Source organism: Lipotes vexillifer, unplaced genomic scaffold, assembly GCF_000442215.2.
Source record: "Lipotes vexillifer unplaced genomic scaffold, Lipotes_vexillifer_v1.1 scaffold921, whole genome shotgun sequence".
Taxonomy (NCBI): domain Eukaryota; kingdom Metazoa; phylum Chordata; class Mammalia; order Artiodactyla; family Lipotidae; genus Lipotes; species Lipotes vexillifer.
In genome coordinates this window covers 812,111-837,007 of record NW_006787800.1, presented here as the reverse complement: position 1 = coordinate 837,007, position 24,897 = coordinate 812,111, and the positions used below count along the sequence as shown (strand labels likewise).

At 36.5% G+C, this 24,897-nt stretch overlaps 1 protein-coding gene across 1 annotated transcript in view; it reads left to right on the top strand.

The window, feature by feature from the left end:
- MLIP (muscular LMNA interacting protein) overlaps positions 1-24,897 on the top strand; it is a 296,550-nt gene that overhangs the window by 150,673 nt on the left and 120,980 nt on the right. Inside the window, exon 4 of the mRNA XM_007460798.1 lies at positions 18,908-18,979. Within this exon, the coding sequence (XP_007460860.1) occupies positions 18,908-18,979 (72 nt within the window). The remainder of the gene's footprint in view (positions 1-18,907; positions 18,980-24,897) is intronic.

Sequence of the window (24,897 nt, the reverse complement as noted above, 5' to 3'; positions counted from 1 at the left end):
AGGGAAAGGTGTGACTGAGAAGAAATCTACATAGACCTGTAACTAGGGTATTTACAGGCACCACAGATCTTGGTGCATATGTGTGCATGTGTTTTTATCAGTTAGATTTTGTTGCTTAACAAACAGTACCAAAATTGTGTTTTCAAACAGCAACCATCTATTTAGCTCAAAAATCTTCAGGTCAACAATTTGGCTGTATTCAGCTGTGTGGTTCTGCAGCTCTGGGTCAGGCTTGGCTGATCTTTGCTGTGGTTCACTTACGGGTCTGCAATTGGCTGCTGGGTCAGCTGCTGGCTGGTTAGCTGTCTGGTGGTTGGTTAGCTGAGATGTGGTCTGGCATCTTCCAGTGGACTAGACTGGGCTCATTTACATTGTGGTGATGCTCTGCACTCAGCAAACCAGTAAGCCCCAATGCACAAGTGCTTTTCAAGCCACTGTGTCTTGTATCACATTTGCTAACATCCCACTGGTCAAAACAAGTCATATGGCTAGGTGAGGTTAAAGGGTGAATGAGGAAAAGGACTTCGCCTTTCTTATGAAAAGAGTAGAAAAATGTGGACATTTTTACAGTCTACTACATGATAGTTATTATTATCTTTTTGATGATGGGAAGTATTCTGCTTTATGTTAGGATGAGAGAACCAGTAAAAAAGAAAAAGTATGAATACATAGCATACAGGGGATAGTTAATGAAATGGGATCCCTGAGAAGGCAAGAGCTGCTGGGATTCAGAGCACAGAGGGAAATTTACTCTTAAGAAGGGAAAAGACATTATTTTTCTTTAGAATGAAGGAAAGGGGATAAGAATGATCTAGAAAAAATTTAATTTTCCCAGTCATCACAATTTTCCTTAGAGAAAAGGAATCTCAGTTATCTGTTGCACACAGTGAGGGAGGTTCTGGGAAAAGGGTTAGTGAGTGCTAACTTTGTGGAAGTCTGTTGTTTAGAACAGGAGAGGAAGCTGAGGTCAAAATATAAGAAAAGGAAAAAAAAATCCCAAACGACCCACAAAAAAGCTGAGTGGTACACAGCCCAGATGAGACTATAGAGCTTAAATTTATGATGACACCAATTTACAGTGCCTTACCCAGCCCATGTGTGAATTAGAAAAAGGTACCCCCTCTGCTTAGTGTAGGAAAGTTCAGCCCCACTCTCAGCTGGTGTCCTTGTACAGGACAAGTTCTTAAATCGAGGGCAGTGGCCCTGGGTTCTGTTATATTTTTAAAATAACAGCTTTAAGTAGACTAGGTCTAGGAGCATAATTGATTTAAGAATAATGATTTTCCAAGTGGATCGGCAAAAGAACAAGATGGCTAGAGTGTTGACAATATTGGCAAGAAGGTTGAGATTAAATAAGTATTTCTAAAACCTAAAATGCAAAATAGCAGGGGATGAGGGAGATGAGACTGGCTAGGAGGAGAGGGGCTCTGTTGTGAAGGAACAATCTTGAGTTCTTGGTAGATGTGGGAAAGTATTGGTGACATCTTGAGCATCGGTGTGTTTTGATTAGATTTTTAACAGGTCAGTCTGAAGATAGGTGCAATTGGGTGCAACTAGAAATAGGAATACCAAAAAGATGACTTAAATTGTTCAGGTAAGAAAGGCTGAGAATCTGCTCAGTCACATTGCAAGTGTCCATCAGTGAGAAGAGGACAGATCAGCAGGTTTGTTTAGGAGGCCAAGGTGCTATAATGTAATGATTGCATGCAAGGACAAAGGAGAATCAGGAGTTTCTGCCTTGCAGAAACTGTACAGATTCAGGAGAAAGATCACAACTATATGGACCAACATGGTTCAAATCTTGGGAACTATTCAGACCATCAGGCAGCAGATCAGACATTTTGGCTTTTATTCAGATGTTTTGGAATCTCATGGACACATTAGGAAAAACTGAATATACACAGAAGCAGTTAATTTTATTTATTTATTATTGAACTATAATTTATTTGCAATGTTGTGTTAATTTCTACTGTTCAGCAAAGTGATTATTACACATATATATACATTCTTTTTTTTTTATATTCTTTTCCATATGGTTTACCATAGGATACTGAATATATTTCCCTGTGCTATACATTGGGACCTTATTGTTTATCCATTCTCTCTATATATAATAGTTTGCATCTGCTAATTCCAACCTCCCAGTCCATCCCTCCCCCAACACACTCCCTTAGCAACTGCAAGTCTGTTCTGTATCTCTGTGAGTCTGTTTCTGTTTCATAGATAAGTTCATTTGTGTCATATTTTAGATTCCAAATATAAGTGAAATCATATGGTATTTTTCTTTCTCTTTCTGACTTACTGCACTGAGTATGATAATCTCTAGTTATATCCATGTTGCTGCAAATGCCATTATTTCATTCTTTTTTATGGCTGAGTGGTATTCCTTTTTATATAATACCACATCTTCTTTATCCATTCCTATGTCTATGGACATTTAGGTTGCTTCCATGTGTTGGCTACTGTGAATAGTGCTGAGAAGCAGTTAATTTGAGATTGACTAAAGTGACAAGGCAGCTATACTACAGAGACTGGTTGTTAAAATAACTGATAGCCTCTATTATGCAGGATCCAATATGGATTTAGGATTAAGACCATCCACTTGATGAGAGCAGAATATTGTAAGCATCCTCTGTTACAGAGATTACTGTGAATGTATTCAGAGCTCAGTATAGTTTTTCTAGGAGAAGAGAGTTTTGAAAATGATTTTGGAGGAGGTATGTGGTAAGGGGGCTCAAGGAATCAGAAGAGGGCTGGGGATTGGAGAACATAGTCAGGGGTGATTTTAGAGAGGTGCCTGAAGCAAAGACATCAACAAATATCAGGTTAGAAATAAATGGTGGAGAAGACAGAGAACAGGTTTGAGAGAGAAGGAATTAGAGAACCTAGAGAACAGAACTGGGGTTATTAATGGGAGAGGATGAAAAGATTGATATAATTTGTAGGCATCATCAGAGAAGTTTATTATCATCAGTAAGGGATTTACAGGAAAGAGCTAAAATAAAGGGCCTATTTTGAGCTACTTGACTGAACATTTGACAGGTATCCATCCTTACTTCCTGCATAAAATTATCCATGTCTTTACTCGCTCTTTTTTAAAAGTTATTAATAAGAGGAACTCAGGAAAATGAATCTTTTTCATTAAAAAATGCATTCCCCTCTCCTGGAAATTTTATAAAAATATGGTGCCACATTTTTATATTAGTATAAATTAGGATAACATTAAATTAGAAAAAAAATATTGCAAATGCTTATTAATACATCAAATAGGAAAATATAATAAAAAACATTCTTAGACTTTTCAGAATCTTTCCCTTTGAACTTTTCTTAGAAGTTCTTCAATAATAAGCTATTAGAAAGTACAGTAAAATTCAGAGTTACTTATATTAGGTAAGATATGACTTCGTGTAATAGAATGTTTGGTAATTAGAAGCCATAGTCTTGGGGAAATTGGAGGGAACAGTCTTTTCCTCTGATGAGACCCTCAAAATCACAGTCCTGAGATTTTAACATGATAATTTGGTGGATAATCAGGATGAATTAATGAGTTTGTTATATAAACTGAAGTTATTTGGAAACGTGACTGAAAAGGTAATGGAATTTTTGTGGCTGTTATTAATTTACAATTTTTTTTATAACAAAAGCTATGGCATAGCATGCAAAGAGACTGTACATAGCCTCGAAATTTCTTCATTCCTTCCATGAGGACAGACCAATCATAGGAAACAATTAGAGAAGACCTCTCACTTATGGCTAAACACATGAGTTGGTTTTACAAATACTGGGTAAGCGAATTGTTTTTAAGCAAAACTTACGTGAGGGAACTGTTAAACTTTCTTTCTCAATTTGATTGAATTCTGTTTGATTTTCAGTTATTGATGATTTTCAGATATTCTGGGTTACATGCCAAAATTATTCAAAAATAATTTATGTGACAAGAATTCTGTGTTGCAAATACACAGATGAATTTACATATAAAAAGGGAAGAATATTTTGGGTACATTTGCTCAGAAACTTAGAAGTTTGGGGTGAGTTGTTTGAATTTATCAGTTTTAAATATTTTTAGAACTCAAAACTCTATGATATGAAAATCTTTGCATTAGGTCTGATGGACACCTTCTTAACATGTTATAGAGCAAAATCAAGAAATATCTTTTACTGAGTTTATAAATGAAGCTCTTGCTAAGTTTAATTATTATGGTCATACACTTTTCTGCTATGTAATGCAATGTATATAATATGGCACAACTTAATATATAACTTAATATATTAAGTATATAACTTAATAAATACAGATTAATATTTTGAATAACAGATATTCCCTAAATTCTGTATTAGGTACAAATATTTTCTTTTCTTTTATGGATCAATAGACTCAAATCAATAATTTTAAAGGGAAACCTCTGTTTAAAAGATTTGGCTTTAGAATCATTTATAATTTCAGTATTTGTCTTAAAGTACTGGATAATTTTAAAAATAGCACAAGAATAGAGCTACTCAGTTATTTTACAGGCTCTCCCTAGCTTCTCTTGAAAGTGATACAATATTTCTTTATTTTCTTTTTATTTGATGTGGGATTGGTGGCTTGCATTGTTTCAGGCAGATTAGATGAACCTATTTGCAGGGCATCTATAGAGACATAGACATAGAGAACAGACATGTGGACACAGTGGGGGAAGGGGAGGGTGGGATGAATTGGGAGATTAGGTTTGACGTAAATACACTACCATGTGTAAAATAGATAGCTAGTGGGAAACTGCTCTATAGCACAGGGAGCTCAGCTTGGTGCTCTGTGACGACCTAGATGGGTGGGATGGAGGCAGGGGTGGGAAGGAGGTCCAAGAAAGAGGGGATATAGGTATGCATATAGCCGATTCACTTCATTTTACAGCAGAAACTAACACAACATTGTAAAGCAGTTATACTCCAATTAAAAAAAAAAAAAGATAATGTACTCTGGCTTCTTTCCATATGAAAGAGTATCTATTCATTCCTTCCAACATAACTCACATCATTTATTAACTGTCCATTGTGTCAAGTAATTAGGGAAAATATTTTTCATAAGCTAAAACTCCCTCTCTGTTTCGGCCTTGGCTTTCAGTCTCTCAGTTTGTTACAGTTATGTTGATGTTAAGCGCTGCATCTTTTGAATTCTGGGCATTATTTTCAGGTTTACAATATGTAGGAGTAGTCCAAGTTTTTAGAATTTTTAACATTCAAAGTGTGGTAAAGTTTTTAAGGATTGTAGTCATTATTATTATATCATGGTTTATATTCTTGCAATGGAAGAAGGCCTATTTCCTTTTCCGAAGTGCATTTTGAAATTTATATTGACGGTGATTTAAATCTTTTCAAATCACGCAATTCCAAAAGAAGATAACTCTTAGATTTTTGTCAATGAATTATCTTCCAAAGGGAGACATGCAAATACAATTTTATATTGATGTTCATTCTGGAGAATAAATGAGATATAGTATCTAAGAGTTCACCATTTATTTATATTTTATTTCAAATTCAAAGCAATGCCTCATTAGCAAAACAGAATTTCTGCCATTTTCTCAGAGGTTTAAGGGCCTCTTTTTGTGTAAACTAATAAGACTGTTTGCATAAATGCACAAGTGACAAGAATGTTTTGACAGTTTCACAAATGATGTCCTATGACCCTGTCTATTTCTCTTTCCTCTAGTTAACTTCTCCCACTGCCTCTGAGCAGCTTGCCTATAAACCACCTGCTTTCTCCTTTGTTTCTCCAACTAATCAGAAAACACCACCTGTCCCAGTCGACCTAGCCGGAGCCTCTGTCCTGGAGGAGTTCCACCCGAGGAGGCTGGATGTCAGTGGGGCCCTGGTGGAAGAAACAGCCATGTACTTTCAAACTTCCGCTCACTCTGCACCCTTTTTTGCACCGAAGGGCACTTCCTCGACGTCACAGTTCCCCCATCCCGCTCAATTATCAGGTTCTCACTCATCCAGTCCAAGTGCAGTCCAGCAAAAACCTGGCCTGACGTCTGAAGTCCTCAAGAAGACTGTCACCTCGCATGTCCTTAGTCCCAGAGAAAGTCCGAGAACCTCTTCTCCTTCGCTGCCCTCCGGTGCCTCTCTGAAGTCGAATTCAGCCTCCTACATCCCGGTTCGCATCGTCACGCACTCACTCTCTCCGAGTCCCAAACCCTTCCCCTCCCCTTTCCACGGCTCTTCTTCCACTGTCTGTAGCCAAGTGTCATCCAGCGGGAGCTTCTCAACGTCAGGGGTGAAATCCCCAGTGCCCTCCCGGCTTTCCCTCCTCACTGCCATCCTCAAGTCCAACCCTTCTCACCAAAGACCCCTTTCCCCGGCATCCTGTCCCACCTTCTCTCTCAACTCCCTGGCTTCTTCCAGCCTCACACTCGATCAAAAAATTAAACAAACCTCTCCTACGCCTAAAAAATCCCTCTCGAGTTGCTCCCTGCGAGCGGCGTCTCCAGAGCAAAGGGAAAACCAGGTTTCTGATCTCAGCCAGCAATCCTTTCCCTTCCCTTTTCCCACTAAAGCTGCTCCCCTTCCTCTGGCATCCTCCCTTTCTCCCCCGAAACAGGGCAGTAGCAGCCTTGCTTCTTTGAATGTAGAGAAAACGCCATCCCCCACTTCTTTAAAGAGCAGCCCAATGATTTCCCAGGGGCAAACCAGTACCTCCAGTTCTACGGGTCTGCCTCCTGACCCTCCAAGCTTTTCTCCTTTGTTTTCCAAGGGCAGACAGGATGCTGACCTCAGGGGCCCAGGAAAGCCCAGGGATATTTCCCCACATCCTTCTACGTTAGCCTCGTCGGCATCGTCTTCGGTGTCTCCTCCCACTAACCCAAGAGCCAGGTTCCCCTCTCCAGAGAAATGCTACCATCCTTCCCCAGCTCTTTCAAACCTGATAAACAGATCCAATAGAGCATCAGCACCTCTCTCTGGCCAGGGGCAGACACCTTTAGCTCCTCCCCCACACCCTGTCTCCAGCGCTGGCTCTGCCTCTCTTCCCCAACTGGGGTGCTCCGCTCTCCCTCGTGCTAATCCGCCCACAGAGGTGCGCCACCTCAGTCCCTCAGCGCTGCACCCAAATCTTACCCTGCCTTCAAGACTTGGGAAATCCGAAAGCTCCATATCTGACCACAGGTCATCTGTTTCATCCCCATCACCTCCCATCTCTCTAACAAGAACCAACGAGCTGATTTCACCTTGTGCATTGTCCATGTCAACAGGCCCTGAAAATAAGAAACACAAGAGAAATGGTGATGTGCCAGAACTGAGGGAATACCGGAAAATTCCGAGTGGATGAAAGGCTCTTGCTGCTCCAGCCAGGAGTCAGGACTCTGCCTCTGAGGTGGGAGAGCCAACTTCAGAACACTCGTCAAGAAGAGACCTCCCAGCCCCATATAATATCAAACGGCGAAAATCTCCCAGAGATCTCCATCTCAACACCAGCACGAAAACCCAAGGTTTTTTTTTTTTTTTTTTTTTTTGCACGTTGCATGGTGCATGTTTCTTTTGAAATACGGAATCATTTTTTTTCAGGGGAAAAATCAGCAATTATGATATTCTTTCTGTTCCTACAAGGAGATAGTGCAAGGGGATCTAAGATTTGGTATATTTGAATGTGTAGATGAATTATAAACTGTCTAAAATTGTGTGTGTTTCTGAAAGCCTCTTTGATGTTGCAAATCCTCTTATGGTAACCTTTTATATCTGTGGCTCCAAGGACATTTTTTCCAGGCATAATATGAGTTATATTATTGATCCCGAAGATGGAATTTAGAGCAGTTAGATGGAATTTGGGAATATGATACATTTCTGATTCTTTAATAACATGGACCCTATTATCCATCAAAATATCCTGTACTGATAAAATAGTAGACAGGATTACTGTAAAATGGAATATTATCATATATCAAGCCCCATATAATTGCCCAGCCAATTTGAAAACTTTCTATTTTCTTTGCTGGCATTTATTTATTAGTAGGAATTTTCTTCCCCTTCTACCACGATGATTTCTTTATTGCTCTCCATACACCTCAAGCTAAATCAATATGGATTTAGCTATATATATGTTGGGCAAAAGAGAATAGAAATTTCCTTTGTATGTGAAAATTATTTGATTTATTATGAACACTGAATACTTAATGATTATAAAATACAGAAAGGATGGACAGGCTGGGTAGAGGGAAGTAAAGTTAAGAGAGGAGAAGTATTGACTTTTAAATGCTCTGAAGCGACCCATTGAGGAAGGATGTGAAATCAGCATTTACTTTAATATGAGAAGGGAAACATTTGAAGGAGTTACCCATAGCATTCATTGTTCCTTTTTCCTGGAGGAAGGCAACTCTGCCCTAGAGTGTAGCAGCTTCCCAACTGTTCTCATGTAATTTAAGATATGGAGTTTAGACACTTAGGATTCAGTCAGTGTTCTATAAATGAAATAAAATTATGAAAGTGTCTGTATTAGGAGGGGGTTTGGATTTTCAGTTCAGCGCATTGAATTAACACCATTTTAGAGTGTCCAAGTTGGTTCCATGGAGATTGTATTCAACTCTGTCACTGTTGGGATGATGAACTTACCGTGGAAAAGATGAAACAGCCCACATGATGCTGTTAATATGTTACAATACAATTCAACTTAAAAAGCATGCATTAGACATCTACTGTATGCCTACCACCATACTAGATTTTTTGTGGATGTGTTTTATTTTTAAGGAAAATAATCCTTTATCTTAAAAATATATTTTATTCAGCAAAACAACATATACATATATATAACGTGGAGAAGTTATAGTTATTAAATCTACAGTAAAGCTAGAAAACAAGGATAAGGCAATATTAATATAAAATAATAGAGATTATGTATAAAAGTTCACTGAATTCAGTATAAGAGAAATATTATTATGGGATATGTTTAGTAAGGGAAGTTATCATAAATGTCAGGCCTGTCGGAAATGTTTAGGATTTAGCTTAATGAAGAGGAAAGCAGGTGGCATTTCAGAAATGGTAAACAACTCCACCACATATACAGAAGATGATCCCAGAGGAGTATATGTGGACATGTAAGAAGATTGGCCTTATCATCGAATAGTGATGATAGTAATGATAATTACAGTAACATATCAAATACTTTCTGTGAGTCAAGGACTATCTTAGTAGTTAAACAAAGTAGTTAAAATTTAATTAAAAGGGACCATGTTAGTTAATTTTGTCATGACCATATGAGATTGGTAATATTATTTTCTTCATTCTGTATACCAGGAAACTGTGGTTCAGTGAATAACTTGCCCAGGTTACATTTCTCATACTGGCAGAGCTGACATTTATATTAATTTAAATCTACTGATTCCTGAAGCCATATTCTTTATTACTGAGATTTATTGCTACAAAGCAATAACTCATATTAATTATCATTTTAGCCTTATTTATTAATTCTTATGAAGGAATGAAATGATGATTAGAATTATCAATTTGTATAATATTTGGATCATTTTAAAATGTATTTTTCAAGATTATTAAGTCCTTGTATTTTAAACTTCAAAGCAAATAGGATGGAGGAAATCTAACTTTCTCTCTAACTCTAAGTTTGAAAACATGATTTATTTGAGGTGAAATGACCTGGTGATTATCTTTTCAATACATATGTGTGATTATGGAATTCATTTGTAATGTATTGAAAAAAAAACCTCTGGTGATCTAAACATTACTTTTTCCTGAATTCATTGGCAATTATCTCTTAAACCATACTGCCTTACACTTATTCTTTACCTTTATGAAAAGTAGTGTTACTCCACAGGCTTCTTAGAGGGTTTCTGTTTGTGGTTCACTCTGTTTTGTTCCTGTTTTGTCCCATTTTTGGAGAGTTGGAAAAGAGTGAGTCCAGAGCGGCTTCTGATGAAGTCCTTTTTTGCCCTAAAATCAAGTATTTTGAAGACCTGTTCCTCCCCAGCTCATTTACTGCCCCCAATATTGAAGAATTTTCAGTGTTAGCTTTATTTTTTCTGCTTATTTTCTTTATATCCAAGTTAATAAAGTTCAAGCTTGTAGAAATGCTTCTTAAATTTGATGAACATGTATGAAAATATGGAGAATGATTATAATTAATCCATTTTTATCTGTTCCTTTGAACAGAAAAAATGTTCCTTATAATGGGTAAAATTTATAACAACTTTTGCAAAATTGGTTTCTCTCGAGACATATTTGTCATATTTATCATACATATATCATAAAAATATTTGTCATATTTATTTCCTCCTTGCTTCTTGCTGTTATCTCTGTAGGTAAAAAATCAGTATGTGTATATATATATATATATATATATAAATAAAACTATTCTTTGCAAGAATTGTAACTTGAGTGTAAAATGTTCAGTAAAATGGACACTGTTGGATACTGGAAGAGATAAATCTTATTGCAGTTTCTTTTGATGTTTGACTCGTTTTGTTTAAATTGCTAAGATTACTTTATAGATTGATAGGAGGAAATAGACAAAAGCTTTGGGATATCAAAGAATTTATATGCTTTTATGGACTGTTTCTTGTCTGGCTCATTCCACTGTGGTGCTAATCTGAGCACAGGACCCTCTTTGAAGTCAAAGAGTTTCAGATTTAGATCAGCTTCACTCAGTGCCAGATCCTGAAAGGAAAGAGGTCCTAGAATACAGATAGCCATCAAATTAAAACATCAATGCTTGAAAGATATTAGTTCCAAGTCTGGCCTTACTGTCCTTTGATATGAAAATGAACTGGAACAGCTAGCTTAGGCTGAGCTAAATTCAGGTATAAGGTATGTTTGATGTTTCTTTTTCATAGATAGAATCTTAAAGTTCTGAATCTGCTTTTATTAGTATAATGGCTATATTTTAATTTCAGATATGGTTGAAAAATATTATTTCACATTATAATCATGGTCCTAGACAGGATGGGTGTCTCCCTGAATGTTGCTCCCATGGCTCTTTGATCAATGTGTATATTGTCTGAGACACTTTTTCCCCTTGGGAAAACCTGAATATCAGACAATTAATCTATGGAGTTGTATTTGGGTTCCCAATATCTTTTGCCTTCATTATAATTTACATTTTTCTCCTAGTGAGTTATCATGGTGTTCCATATGGAAATTTGGGATGGCCATTACATCAAAACCTCATACATTTTGGCCCTCAATGATGATTGTCTGAACCTCTGTGCGGGCTCCATTGGTGTCACTGTCCTGGCCTGAAAGCTAGCTGGACACATGGATTGGTTAGGGAATCAGTTGGGAGCTTTTAGATATTTTATGAACTTTTATAGCTGATGTTTTATTTATAAACTCTCATTCTTTTAAGGCATCATAACATTTCCAAGTATATCACACTGAAAACTTGGTGGTTACAAGCCTCTATGTGACTTTCTCCATTTCTGCAGATCCTTACATAATCTGGGAACAGAATGAAATGTACCTCCATGAGCAAAAATGGTCAATCTGAGTTCAAAACAAATCACTCATTCGTACAATAAATATGTATTGAGTGCTCATTATGTACAAGTTTCAAAGTTGTGAAGATGCTGAAACAAATAAAGTTGCAAAAAATGCCTGCTATAAAAACATTTATATTCTATAGTGAAAGAGAAACAGTCCACAACCCTCCCCCTCCCCAATAAGTAAATTTTCTTGTATGTTAGAAGATCATAAGTATAGAGAAAAGTATAGCAGGGTAAGAGGTGGTTGTCACCAATTTATGTTGGGTGGCGGAGATAGGTTTCTTTGAAAGGGTGACATCCAAGGAGGTGATGCTTCTTGAGAGAGTATAGTCAGGCCCTTCCTCAGGGTCTTGTTGTTTATGTAATTTGAGGTGCTGCCATTTACCTGTACTTAAATTGTAACCATGAGTTCAAATCCCTGATTCTCAAGGCAATAGTACAGTTTGTTTTGAGATCTCATAGGTCTTTATTACTAGAGCCTGTGGTGAATTTTATGTGTCAGTGATGGGGGTGGTGGTGAGGAGAGTGGTGGGAAATATTTTCTGAAGGGGAAGGATGTGTTCTTCCTATCCCCACCTTCACACCCAAGATTTATGTTACAATATCTAGCACTGCCTATAAATAGAATTAGCTCTGATAAACTTACATACAAACTGCAATTTCCTTTTTTTTTTTTTTTTTTTACCTAAACAGACACTTCTCCAAAGAAGATATACAGATTGTCAACAAACACATGAAAGAATGCTCAACATCATTAATCATTAGAGAAATGCAAATCAAAACTACAATGAGATATCATCTCACACTGGTCAGATGGCCATCATTAAAAAATCTACAAACGATAAATGCTGGAGAGGGTATGGAGCTAAGGGAACCCTCTTGCACTGTTGGTGGGAATGTAAATTGATCCAGCCACTATAGAGAACACTATGTAGGTTCCTTAAAAAACTAAAAATAGAAGTACCATACGAGCCAGCAATCCCACTACTGGGCATATACCCTGAGAAAGCCATAATTTAAAAAGAGTCATGTACCACAATGTTCATTGCAGCTCTATTTACAATAGCCAGGACATGGAAGCAACATAAGTGTCCACAAACAGATGAATGGGTAAAGAAGATGTGGCACATATATACAATGGAATTTTACTCAGCCATAAGAAGAAACGAAATTTAGTTATTTGTAGTGAGGTGGATGGACCTAATGTCTGTCATACAGAGTGAAGTAAGTCAGAAAGAAAAAAACAAATACCGTATTCTAACACATATATATGGAATCTAAAAAAAAAAAAGAAAAAAAAAGAAAAAAAATGGTCATGAAGAACCTAGGGGCAAGATGGGAATAAAGATGCAGACCTACTAGAGAATGAACTTGAGGATACGGGGAGGGGGAAAGGTAAGCTGGGAGAAAGTGAGAGAGTGGCATGGACATACATACACTACCAAACGTAAAATAGATAGCTAGTGGGAAGCAGCTGCATAGCACAGGGAGATCAGCCCTGTGCTTTGTGACCACCTAGAGGGATGGGATAGGGAGGGTGGGAGGGAGGGAGATGCAAGAAGGAAGAGATATGGGAATATATGTATATGTATAACTGACTCACTCTGTTATAAAGCAGAAACTAACACACCATTGTAAAGCAATTATACCCCAATAAAGATGTTAAAAAAAAAAAAGATGTTAAAAAAATTAGCACTAACAAGAATGAAAGACATTAAAAATGTAAAATGAAATATTAAAAAAACTAATAATAAATAAATCTAATAATTCCCACCAAATACCTAGAAAATAAACTTGAGAACAGACTCGAGACACACAGGCTCAGCGCCATGGCTCACAGGCCCAGCCTCTCCGGGGCACGAACCCGTGTCCCCTGCATCGGCAGGCGGACTCTCAACCACTGCGCCACCAGGGAAGCCCTAAATATGATAGTCTTTTAAAAAGAGATTATATTTTATAGAATCTGCTAGCTCAGAAGTTTTATGTAAGAATCCAAATACACGTAAGAAAGGCTAAATCTTTGAACAATTCAGACTGATTTAATGTTTTCTTCTTTCAAGAGAATAACTCTACGTTTTTTCTTTGATTTTCTTTGTATACAATATAGAATTTTTTGAAAATAAGATTTGTATTTTCACTAAGAGACTAGTTAACCTGTTGAGTCCTTTAATTTAGTATATTGGTTTATTATCAGTTAAGGTAAGACAATTTCTACATAATGCTTATGATTTTGAAAAGTGTTAAATTTTTTTTAAATTTATTTTTATTTTTATTAAATTTTATTTTTTTTTGTCTGTACGCGGGCCTCTCACTGTTGTGGCCTCTCCTGTTGCATAGCACAGGCTCCAGACATGCAGGCTCAGCGGCCATGGCTCATGGGCCCAGCCACTCCCCAGCATATGGGATCTTCCCGGACCGGGGCACAAACCCGTGTCCCCTGCATCGGCAAGCGGACTCCCAACAACTGCGCCACCAGGGAAGCCCCTGTTGGAAGATTTTTAAGCACAGTTTCACTTTCATTACTTGTGATTGGTCTGTTCATATTTTCTGTTTCTTCCTGGTTCACTCTTGGAAGGTTATACCTTTCTAAGAATTTGTCCATTTCTTCCCAGCCGCTCTGCAGCATGTGGGATCTTCCCGGACCGGGGCACGAACCTGTGTCCCCTGCATCGGCAGGTGGACTCTCAACCACTGCGCCACCAGGGAAGCCCCAATTTCCTTTTTTAAACCTAAACTTTGCCCTGTACCTGTTATGTAGTGAATATTTAACAGATATTTATGGAAAGATGACTAACAACATAGATTGCAAATTGGAGAGATATAGTACTTATCACTGAATTTTTTGCTGGATTCAAAGTCAGCCTGGTCGGTTCTACCTTGTATGACTAGCTAATGGTGATTCCAGCCTGTGATATTACAGCCTATTCTTATTATTTAAGTTATAATTACAGTGACTAGAGTGATCTGTAATTTTAAGCCAAGGAAGGGAAACCAATGAATTTGCTTTCTTACCTGGAAGCCTTCACATACTAAAAAAGAAATATGCTCCAAATTTGGATATTGTTAGGAGAACCTAAAAGAAATATACTGAACACAAAAAGTATCTCTTATGGCAACAAGAATGATGTTTGGACTGAGAAGGAAAGGCTACATATGTCTTAGAGATGCATAAAGCCCAAGAGAGATGAAGAACTAGAAAGGACATCTAGTTGCTCTAAATAAGTTCATATCACCTGGTCTAGATAAATCGTATCTCAAAAAACAGATGAAATTTCTAATTCTATTGCAAAAGAAGTATTGTAAATGATGGGAAAGAGGAGATTTACCAGAAAAAAAGAAGCAAGCTGTTTTTTTAACACAAAAAATGGAAGGTAAATTCTGAAAATTATGGCAAAGTCTTAGGTTGTGAATGTTTACCAAAACAGTTATAACTGGAAGTCAGACATTTTCTTCAAGCAAAAGACATTTATTGAATGCTTTCCAGCTTCTAGCTTTTGTGATGTCTTTCATGATATCTTGAACAAGGAGAGATATTTGAGAAGTAGTGATATATTTCTGTGAATTCTGAATGCTTAATCCAAAGCATCCTCGAGATCACTATCTCATCACCTTATTTTAATTTTATGCATATTATTATCTCTCTATGGCTTTTCTTTTGCTTTCTTATTTATTTGTTTGTTTACTGTTTGTTTCAGTTCATTAAGATGTAAGCTCTAGAGAGTAAAGGCTTTGTATGTTTGTTTACTGCTGAATCACCAATACTTAGAGCAATGCATGTCACAAAGTAGATAATAATATTTTGTTGAGTGAACCTATTAGTTGAACTGCCATATCCAAATAAATTTACAAGATGGATTGATGCCCACCAGGTCGGCAGAATGCAGTAGGCAAGAGCTCCCTATCCTTGTATGTGACTTGAATGAAGATAAAGATGATATGCCTAAAAAATGGTTCATGAAATAATATAAAATTATTATCTTTGCAGTTTACAATGACTGACAAATCTAATCAGTGAAATTGGATAGAGATAATACCTAAAGTACTATTTTTGGATCTAGAAAGAAAAAAGCATAACTACAGGATAGAGGTTAATTTCAACAAATGTTAAGAAAAAGATGAAAGGATTAGGAATTTTAGGTAATAGCATACTCAATGTGATCCAACAATATAAAATGACCTCAACTTCATTCTGTGTATTCTAAACACACCACAAAAACCAAGGAGGCAATGCCAATGAGTACCATCTTCACTGTATTAATTGAGTTTATTGTCAATATCATGTCAGTGATGATGATATTCTACTTTGTGTTAAAAATACATCTAGATAAACACACTTTTAAAAAATTTATATATAATAGTGTGTTAATCCCAAATTCCTAATTTATTCTTCTCCCCACGTTTCCACTTTGGTAACCATAAATTTTTAGTTTTTATTTTTTTTTAGAAGAAATGCAAATGTTCTTTTATTTTATTTTTAATTTTATTTTTTAATTTTTTGGCTATGTAGGGTCTTCACTGCTGTGCATGGGCTTTCTCTAGTTGTGGCCAGTGGGGGCTACTCTTCGTTGCAGCGTGCGGGCTTCTCATTGCAGTGGCTTCCTTTGTTGCATTGCATGGGCTCTAGGCGCGTGGGCTTCAGTAGCTGTGGCACATGGGCTCAGTAGCTATGGCTCATCGGCTCTAAAGTGCAGGCTCAGTAGCTGTGGCACACGGGTTTAGTTGCTCCGCGGCACGTGGGATCCTCCCGGACCAGGGCTCAAACCCGTGTCCCCTGCACTGGCAGGCAGATTCTTAACCACTGCGCCACCAGGGAAGTCCCCATAAAATTTTTTTTGAAGTCTGTGAGTCTGTTTTATAAATACGTTCATTTGTATCATTTTTTTACACATTGTAAATCAACTATAATCTAATATAAAATAAAAATTAAATTTAAAATATTTAAAGGAATATTGACAGAGGAAAGGGATAGTGAAATTCTTCAGCTGAGGATCGGTAAGGAAGGGGTAGGTGGAAACAGCAGTATAACTATCACACAGAAGAGAGCTCTTAGTCCAAGCAGGGAAAAAGAGGACCAAGGTCCTATAGGAGTAAGTTAGCAGGAAACATATTTTGGCTCAATATAAAGGGGAATTTTGTACCAATTCTAACAATTAGACCTAAATGTGCTGTCTTGGGAGGTAGGCAATTGTTCATGGTGTGCCTGAACAGAGGATCAGAGAGATTGATGCCTTGGATGAGGGGGTTGAAACAGATTGCCTTCAATATCACTTCTAATTCTAAGATTATATGGCATTACATTTATAATAAGGTATTGCTCTGTAGAGGCTTCATCAACTATATTCTTTAGGACAGCTGCGGATAGGAGAACAAACATTATAAGTGATTATGCATCCTGAAAGGAGAGGCAAAAGCATATGGCAGGTAAATCACAGTTGTTGAGCTGGAGCACCCTTGTCCAAATTCCAGCTATGATTTAGTAGCTAGTGACCTTGGATAAGTTTCTTAACATCTGTCTGTTTTAGTTTCCATATATAAGGTAAACATAATATAATACCTACATAATAGGTCTGTTGTGAAAACTAAATAATACACATTAAGGTTTCAGAAGGGTACCTGGCTTGTAGTGATTGTTATCTATTATTATTGCAACTATTGCTACAGTTAAATATCCACAAACCATTGTGGAGTATTAATAACATATTTTATTCTGCATTATTTGTCTGTTTAGATATTCCTTGGGAAAAAGTATCTTATAGAGAAGCATGGATATTGGATCCAGATGGACCTGGATTCCAAATCTGTTTATTTTTTATGGGCTGTGGTCTTAGATGAGTCACCTAAGCTCACCATATCTTCTTTTCCTAATGACTCTTTAGTTATAGGGATTCTGCAAAATTAAAGGAGGCAATGCATGTTATTCGCCTAGTCATAGATGTCAGCTCTAATTCCACTGGCTGAGATGGCATTTTATTTTAGTGCTTATCCAAATACATTATATTCTGGTGACCATAGCAGCACTGGATCAATAGAGAGACTTATAATTAATGACTTTAGTTATTAATTATAAAATTACAGGATTCTGCTTCAGTAGGTAAGCTCAAGTCTTGAAGGGACCAGAGACTTTCTTCTTCCACGTCTGGCATTTTGTTGTTTTTCTACTTGAACTTCTTCCTAAGGAATATGAATGTGCCAGCCTCTTACCTTCCTCACACCAGTTGAATGAGGGTTACATCAATCCCATCCATAAAATTCAAGGTTTTATTTTACTTGATTACTGTGTCTTCTTCTGTAGATCCTTTGGTCTTCTTTCCAGGGGACGAAGACAGCCTGGAGCTGCGTGCCAGTTTCCTGCTGGCTCTGGGCGAGTGGGGAAGTTGCCTGAGAGCTTTTGAAGTGAGAGGAACCTTGAGCTTAGTTAAGCAGCTTGGGACCCAGAACAATATCAAAACTGGGCCTTTGGTTATGTATATGATACTGGTTTCTACAACTTTCTCATGCTCAACCCTCTCCCCCAAATACTTCCCAAAACTGAACTAGATTACTCTGAGTTTTACTTAAAACTCAGAATGTTGGGCTTCCCTGGTGGCGCAGTGGTTGAGAGTCCGCCTGCCGATGCAGGGAACATGGGTTCGTGCCCCGGTCCGGGAAGATCCCACATGCCGCGGAGCGGCTAGGCAATGTGAGCCATTGCCGCTGAGCCTGCGCGTCCGGAGCCTGTGCTCCGCAATGGGAGAGGCCACAACAGTGAGAGGCCCACGTACCGCAAAAAAAAAAGAAAGAAAACTCAGAATGTTTTATCATTTGATTCATTAACATCACTGTATTAGAAAGTGCAGGAAAGGGTGATAAGGTTTAAAAAAATGAAATTAAGATCAAGAGCATGGCCCTCTAGCTTTTCCATTATGGAGTTAAATTGCTGATATCACTTCTATTCAAAATATACTACTTTCTAAAAATTACTGCTAAATTGTATGTATTCTGATCATTGTTTTTATGAATGATGCAAGAGAATGTATTGAGTTCAATTAAACTTATTGGCATAATATTTGTTAATTATGACACTATAAAGAAAGAATTGCTTTCCTTTGAGAATCAAGCAAAAATACCCCAAATATTTATACAATAGTATTCCTCTCAGGGCATGCTGCTAATGAGAAATTTATATATAACTTTGTAAAAATGAATGTTTTTAAGTTCTGAAATGATATAGCATATACTTGCCTATAATCCCTAGGCTGATATTTTACTGTGATATTTCTTTGCTTCTCATTCTAATAAAATATTAACATGATAAACTAATTTTTTTCTGTCAAAAACAAGTTGTTGAAGGATAATCACTGTTTTCTTCATTTGATAACATGTGGTTTAACTTGGTAGAACTAGTCTAAATTTATGTCACATTCTTTCCCCTTTTCAACTCCACTCTTGCTTTCTGGTTACCCCCATTCTAGCAATACAAGACCAAGTCCAGCTACAAGGCTTTTGCAGCAATCCCAACAAACACATTGCTTTTGGAACAGAAGGTCAGTGTTGGCTCAAAAGCAGACTGAATTTTGGTGATGTTTTCTAAAATTGCTTATGTCATTTTTGTTATGTTTAAAAAAAAATTCTGTTTTCAAGTTCTGCCTTTACTAAAATAAAATGCTGCTCTTAGTTTAGGATGACATAGTGAAAGCATCTTGGATAGAATTGGAGACATCACTGATTTATTGGTAGAGTCTTGGTAAGAGCCTGGAGTTATCCAAGCTACTAAGCAGCTCTGAGAAACTTGATTCAGATTTGGGTACATCCCTGTCCTTTGGAATTTTAAATGGTTATTAATATTTAAGAGCTTCTACCTCTATTCACATTGATCAGTAGAGTAGAGGTAAAATGAGGTTACGTGTGGGCACCTGGCCACCTTTGAAATTTGATGATTAATAGTGGCTTCCACAGGGTGGAAATATTATAGCCAAACATCCAACTTAGCCTCTTAAACCCCATCATGGTCTGAACATCTTTATCCATTTTCCTCAGCCATTGATCTGACCTCCATGAATGGGAGGGAGGGGTTGAGATCCCTTCCAATGACCCAGCTACTTTCACATGGCTCCAGGGCATTTTTGACTTGCTATTGAGTCATTAACTATAAAATTACAGGATTCTGCTTCAGTAGGTAAATTAAATTAAAGCCCCTTGTTTCATAAGTCCATTACAAATACTCAAATGAAGCCCCAGTGGAGGATCATATCAGAATTGAAGTGAAATCAATTACCAAGTCTATGACATGATACATTTCTTGTTATTTTTACGATATTTATTTTGGCAATTTATCTTTTCATGAAGCCCATTTTTTTTTCTGTGCAATTATAGTGTTTCAAATAATGTTATAATTTGTCAAAATGTTAATGTTTGCAACCAGGTGGTATTTTGACCAATGGCTTACGAGCCTACATTCTTGTTATTTTGGCATGATCTGGAGAATAAAACTGTTATATACTCTTCTGTTTAAAAAAGTAGGAATTGTTAGTGGGATATTCTAAGTGGTATATAGGTGAACTTTGGTTGGCAGTATCTCTTATATCATGTATCTCTGATAACAAATTCCCAATTATCCACCTGTGGCCCAGAGTCTATGCTCTATATATCTGAATGCCTTGAACTGGAGGTGGGAGTTGAGGGGGCCATCTGTAACTTTTTCTCTAGCTTCTCTTCTGAATTTTGACCTTCTATGGTTCATTGAAAGTTGAGATGGGCGTAAAACACCAATTTCAGGAGGCTTCAAGAAGTGACACTTTCACCAGATGCCCCTTATCCTATTTTCTAGATTTAAATATTATGTGGAGTCATAGTAAGAGTGTTCCCTCACCATAGACCTTCTCCCCATTTCAGAAGGACATTTCCAAAATCTGGTCACAAGTGCCTGCCTTCACAGAAAGAGGAGAAGCTCTCCCACCCAGTAGCCAGGCAGAGAATAGTTCTGCCACAGTGTCCTTCCCTCATGCTGGCCAGCTCTCTTCTCTTCCAATTCAGTGGATTTTAGAGATTATAATCCATTAGTCAGTCATTAAAAATGAGGAATGATTAGCTTAATTTCAAATTGCATCACAAACCCATTTCATAAATGTCTATGGTGGTATCGCTTTGCATTGAACTTAATGCAAGTTAATTTGGGGGAGGTTTTGTGTTTTTACTTTTGAATAAAACATACTCTTCAGTAAAATTTTTATTTTTAGTACCACAACATGTAAATATCATGATATCTAGTTTAAAATATCTAAGTTTAAATATCATGATGTCTAATTTAAAATATCTAATAAAATTATCTAGTGTGGATAATGGTCTCTTGGCTAAGATGTTGGTTTTGGACAATAAATATTTGAATTCTTCAAAGGTCACAGGATATAACATGATGTTTGTTTTTCTTTAGAGCCTTTTATATTTCCACATTTTTGTTTTTTTTGCTGGCTTTCCCATGTTATGTATTCCTCAATAGGAGATTTTACTTTGTAAGAATTTTTAAATAACAAAAGTATTATCCCAAGATTTTATGAGAGTTTATTTCTATTTTCAGTAATATTTCTTGAATGGTATTGTGCTGTTCTTTCATGGTTGTTGTTTTTAAAAAATAAATCTGGTAATTTCGATCTTTTTGCCCATCTGTTTATACAATAGAACTCATCCTATGCCATTAAAATCAAAGGAACTTATTTCTGAGTTGAGTGAGTAAATTAAAACTGTAATCATCAGAGACTCATCTATTTGGGAGAGGATTAACATTTTGGAATATTTTAAATCACAGAAGCTTTTCTGAGATCCCTTTAATATCTTACAGAACAGCACAATTAGGGGGTAGGATGATGGCGCAGTGTCATTACAATATTCTGTTAGGGTCTGTGCTGTGGAATGCCTTGAAGATAGAAAAAGCACATTTACTTCGTCTTAAGATAGATGGACAATTAATTCTCTCCCCCAACCGGATTTTTTACACCACATTCTGTTTTATAGCATATAGTATAATTAATGAGGAACCAGAATCACTTTAAAAAAAATACTATTTTTAAAAGCAAAATTTTCTCCAAATTGAAATACAGGCATCCCTTCCAATCAGACATTAAGCTTTCATTGAATCCTTGGATTGGTTTCAGTTTTAATCACCCCTTGATGAAGCCCATAATTTTCCAAAGAGTACATTTTGTTGGCAGGGGACATGAGGTTTCTGATACTTCAATTCTGTAATTTATTGTCTGTGTCAAACTTAAATTTATAGCTTATTCCATTTTCTATCATTTTTTCCCCTATGAACTTTTAGGAGGGAAGAATTTTTAACTAAAGGCTTAACTAAAGCTTTACAGCCATCATATTTTAATGTGTTGGTGTTGGGGTCTTTGACTTAATCTCCTGCCAATAATCATCTTCTCTAAGATTGAGATGAGGATGTAATACAAGTAATTATAAAGCAGGAACAAGATAATCAGATGAACGTGCATTTGTGACTGTCCTTATTACAATATGTTCAACAATATACTGGACTCTGTAGAGGAAATAAGTTTGATATGGACATTATTTTTTAGTCTCAATGTGGGTACTGCTGTCCTTTTCAGAGAATGTTGAAGATATCTCTCTCTCTTATTGACTAATTTTTCTTCTTAATCATCTGAGTCTGATAGCAATAGGTAAAAAGTTAAAATTAAACTGAAGTGCACATTTTAATATTCTAAATAAATGGATTATTATTTTTATTGAGCAATTGTATTAAGGAAAGGAAAGATGAGGGGACATTTCCTTGAAATCAAATATTGCAAATATATATTGTCTCAGAGTGACTAATTTTTTTCCATGAAAGAATACACTTTTTCCTTGTAAGTAATTTATCTGTTCCCTTCCTCACAATTATTTCTCAGGATAAAATCAAAGCTATGGTTAGGTACTGTTTCCCAACAAATGATATTACTATGCATTTAATTCATAAGCTTAATGTGTTTGAAAGAATTTTAGGGTAGCTCAATTTTATAAATAGCACCTAAAAATTATAGGATTAATTATTTAAATGAAAGTTACAGGAGAAAAATTATTTTATTTTTCCTGGTTGAAGGAGGATAAAGAACAACTGTTTTGAAGACAGTAGTAAAAACTGTGCTACAAAAATAGAAAGGTAAAGATTTGAGATATCTTGTCAATTGTCAAATCATTTTATTCTAAGTTGCCAGTTTAATTTTTTAAAACATGAGTTGGTAAACTCCAATCTGATTAAACATATGTCTTTGGGTGAGACTATTTTAGGATCTTTGCATGTCTCAAAAATTTAACAAAATCTGGTTACCGAATTAGCATATGGTCTAGACTAGAGAGACATCTCTTAATTTAGGTTAGTTCAAGAAGTAAATGTGTTCCCAATTTCTTTAACAATGGAAAAGTGCCCAGGACTCAAATCTATACCAATTGGTTCTTCTTGGGCAGTTGTCTACCATGCAACTATTTCTTTTAAGGTGCTTAGTAAACCATATTAAAGTATGCATACTGGTTTTTTTTTTTTTTTTCTACTATAAACTATTTGAGAAAACATAGTAGTTTTTGTTAAACATTCATTGAATGAATTAATTTAGTTTGCACCTGGGTAGGTCTCTTAAATTTCCAATTTTATTCCACACGATTTTAAAGCAATTTTTTGCTCATAGGATTGTGAAAATAAGGGGGCCTCGTATATGGCAATTAGGATGATGATAAGCGTCTTCCTTTAGGATAGAATAAGCTTCATCAATTTTAATTCCATGGAAAAGATATAAAAGGCCTTCTGCTACAAGGAAAGTAAGTTGGTTTTAGACTTGGTAATTTTTAATGGTTAAAGAATACAATCACAATGGCTGCCATACTGAGTACTTTAGCATGTCAGACACTGAGCTAAATGCTTTACTATCCTCACAACTCTGTGAAAATTTTGATGCTCCAAAATGTCAACTAAATTTCCCAAAGCTGCAGGGCTAGTGAGTTGCTGAAATGGACCTTAAGTGGGATCTGATTATCCCCTAGCTTTTCCCTGCTCACCATGCAACAGTGGCATCAATTAGCTAAAGTGAAATATTGAGCAAGAGGTGATGTTTTGGATAATTTTTTATTACTTGCTAGAATATATTTAAATCTTCATTAAATTAGAGCAGCAAAAGTTTGTTTTTTTGGTTTATTTGTTTGTTTTTTTGTTTTTTAATGAGGAACAGTTAAAGGGAATTGGAAATAGCTTAGTTCTGACAAGACTTGAGTTAGTGAGGGTTTACAAAGCAGCCCAATTTTCTGAGTTATTAAAAGAGAGGTGGTGAATTACAGTAAAGGAGGTGCTGGCTGGGAATCAGGAACACCCTTCTGATATACTTGATTAAACGAAGAAAAAGTCTGAAGGCTTTGCCATTAAGTCTTCAGGAACAGGTTTGAAACTGGCCGTAATGACTTGCCAAAACTCCCTTCCTTCTGTGTGAGAAGAACAGACATTTAACCCTCCAGAGATCTTGGGATTAAAAACACCAAGTAAATTTCCTCAATTCTTGAAATTTTTAAACCAATCATATGAAAATAATCTGCTGATAAATATTCCTAGACCTTTAAAGAAGCTGTAATTTTATATATTGGAGGCCCCTTTGGCTTACAGCATACATTCCCCCCTTTTCTTCAGATCTGAATGCTATTCAGACCTGAATCTCCAACTAGAGAATCAAAATGAGATTTATTTAGCTGAGAATATCTCCAATCCTACAAATGGTTTTGTATTAATGACTGAAAATCAAGCAAATCTCTTGTAGTCACAGGATTTATTCTACCAAATAGCTGGTCAGATTAACAAAGTATAGCAGTTTTGGGGTTTCTGCCTGAATTGTTTTTTGGGAGGTTAATTTTATCATTATTAAAATACAGTACTCTCCCATGAAATTTTTGAAATCCAATCCAGTTAGATAGTCCAGGCATCACAGAAAGTTTACAAGCCCTTTTAGAGTATCCTCTCTTTGGAAGCAGTTTACTTTCTAACTCTTAGAGTGCAACTAATTCATTCTATTTTCAGATTTTTAGAACTTAATCCTATTTGCAAAGAAAGCAGGTTCTAATCAGTCTGCTGATTCAATATATCTGACTTAACAGTGTTTGCAATTCCATGAGAGATGCTCCTTTTGGATGGGCAACACCTATTACAGTGTGTGGTCATATATTCTCATAAAGACTTGGATTTACAATGCTTGCTCCTAGTTCTTGCCTCTTAATTATAATGTCATGCTGAGCTCAGAAACTATTTTCTTCTAAAAGGAGATTCACTATGTCTCTTTTCAAAAACTGGGCCCCAAAGTTGGTTGTGCTGAGTAAGATATGACCACTTTTAATGAGACTATTTCTAACCATTAGTTAAGAATCTTTAAAAATAGGATTCAGGGCTTCCCTGGTGGCGCAGTGGTTGAGAGTCCGCCTGCCGATGCAGGGGACG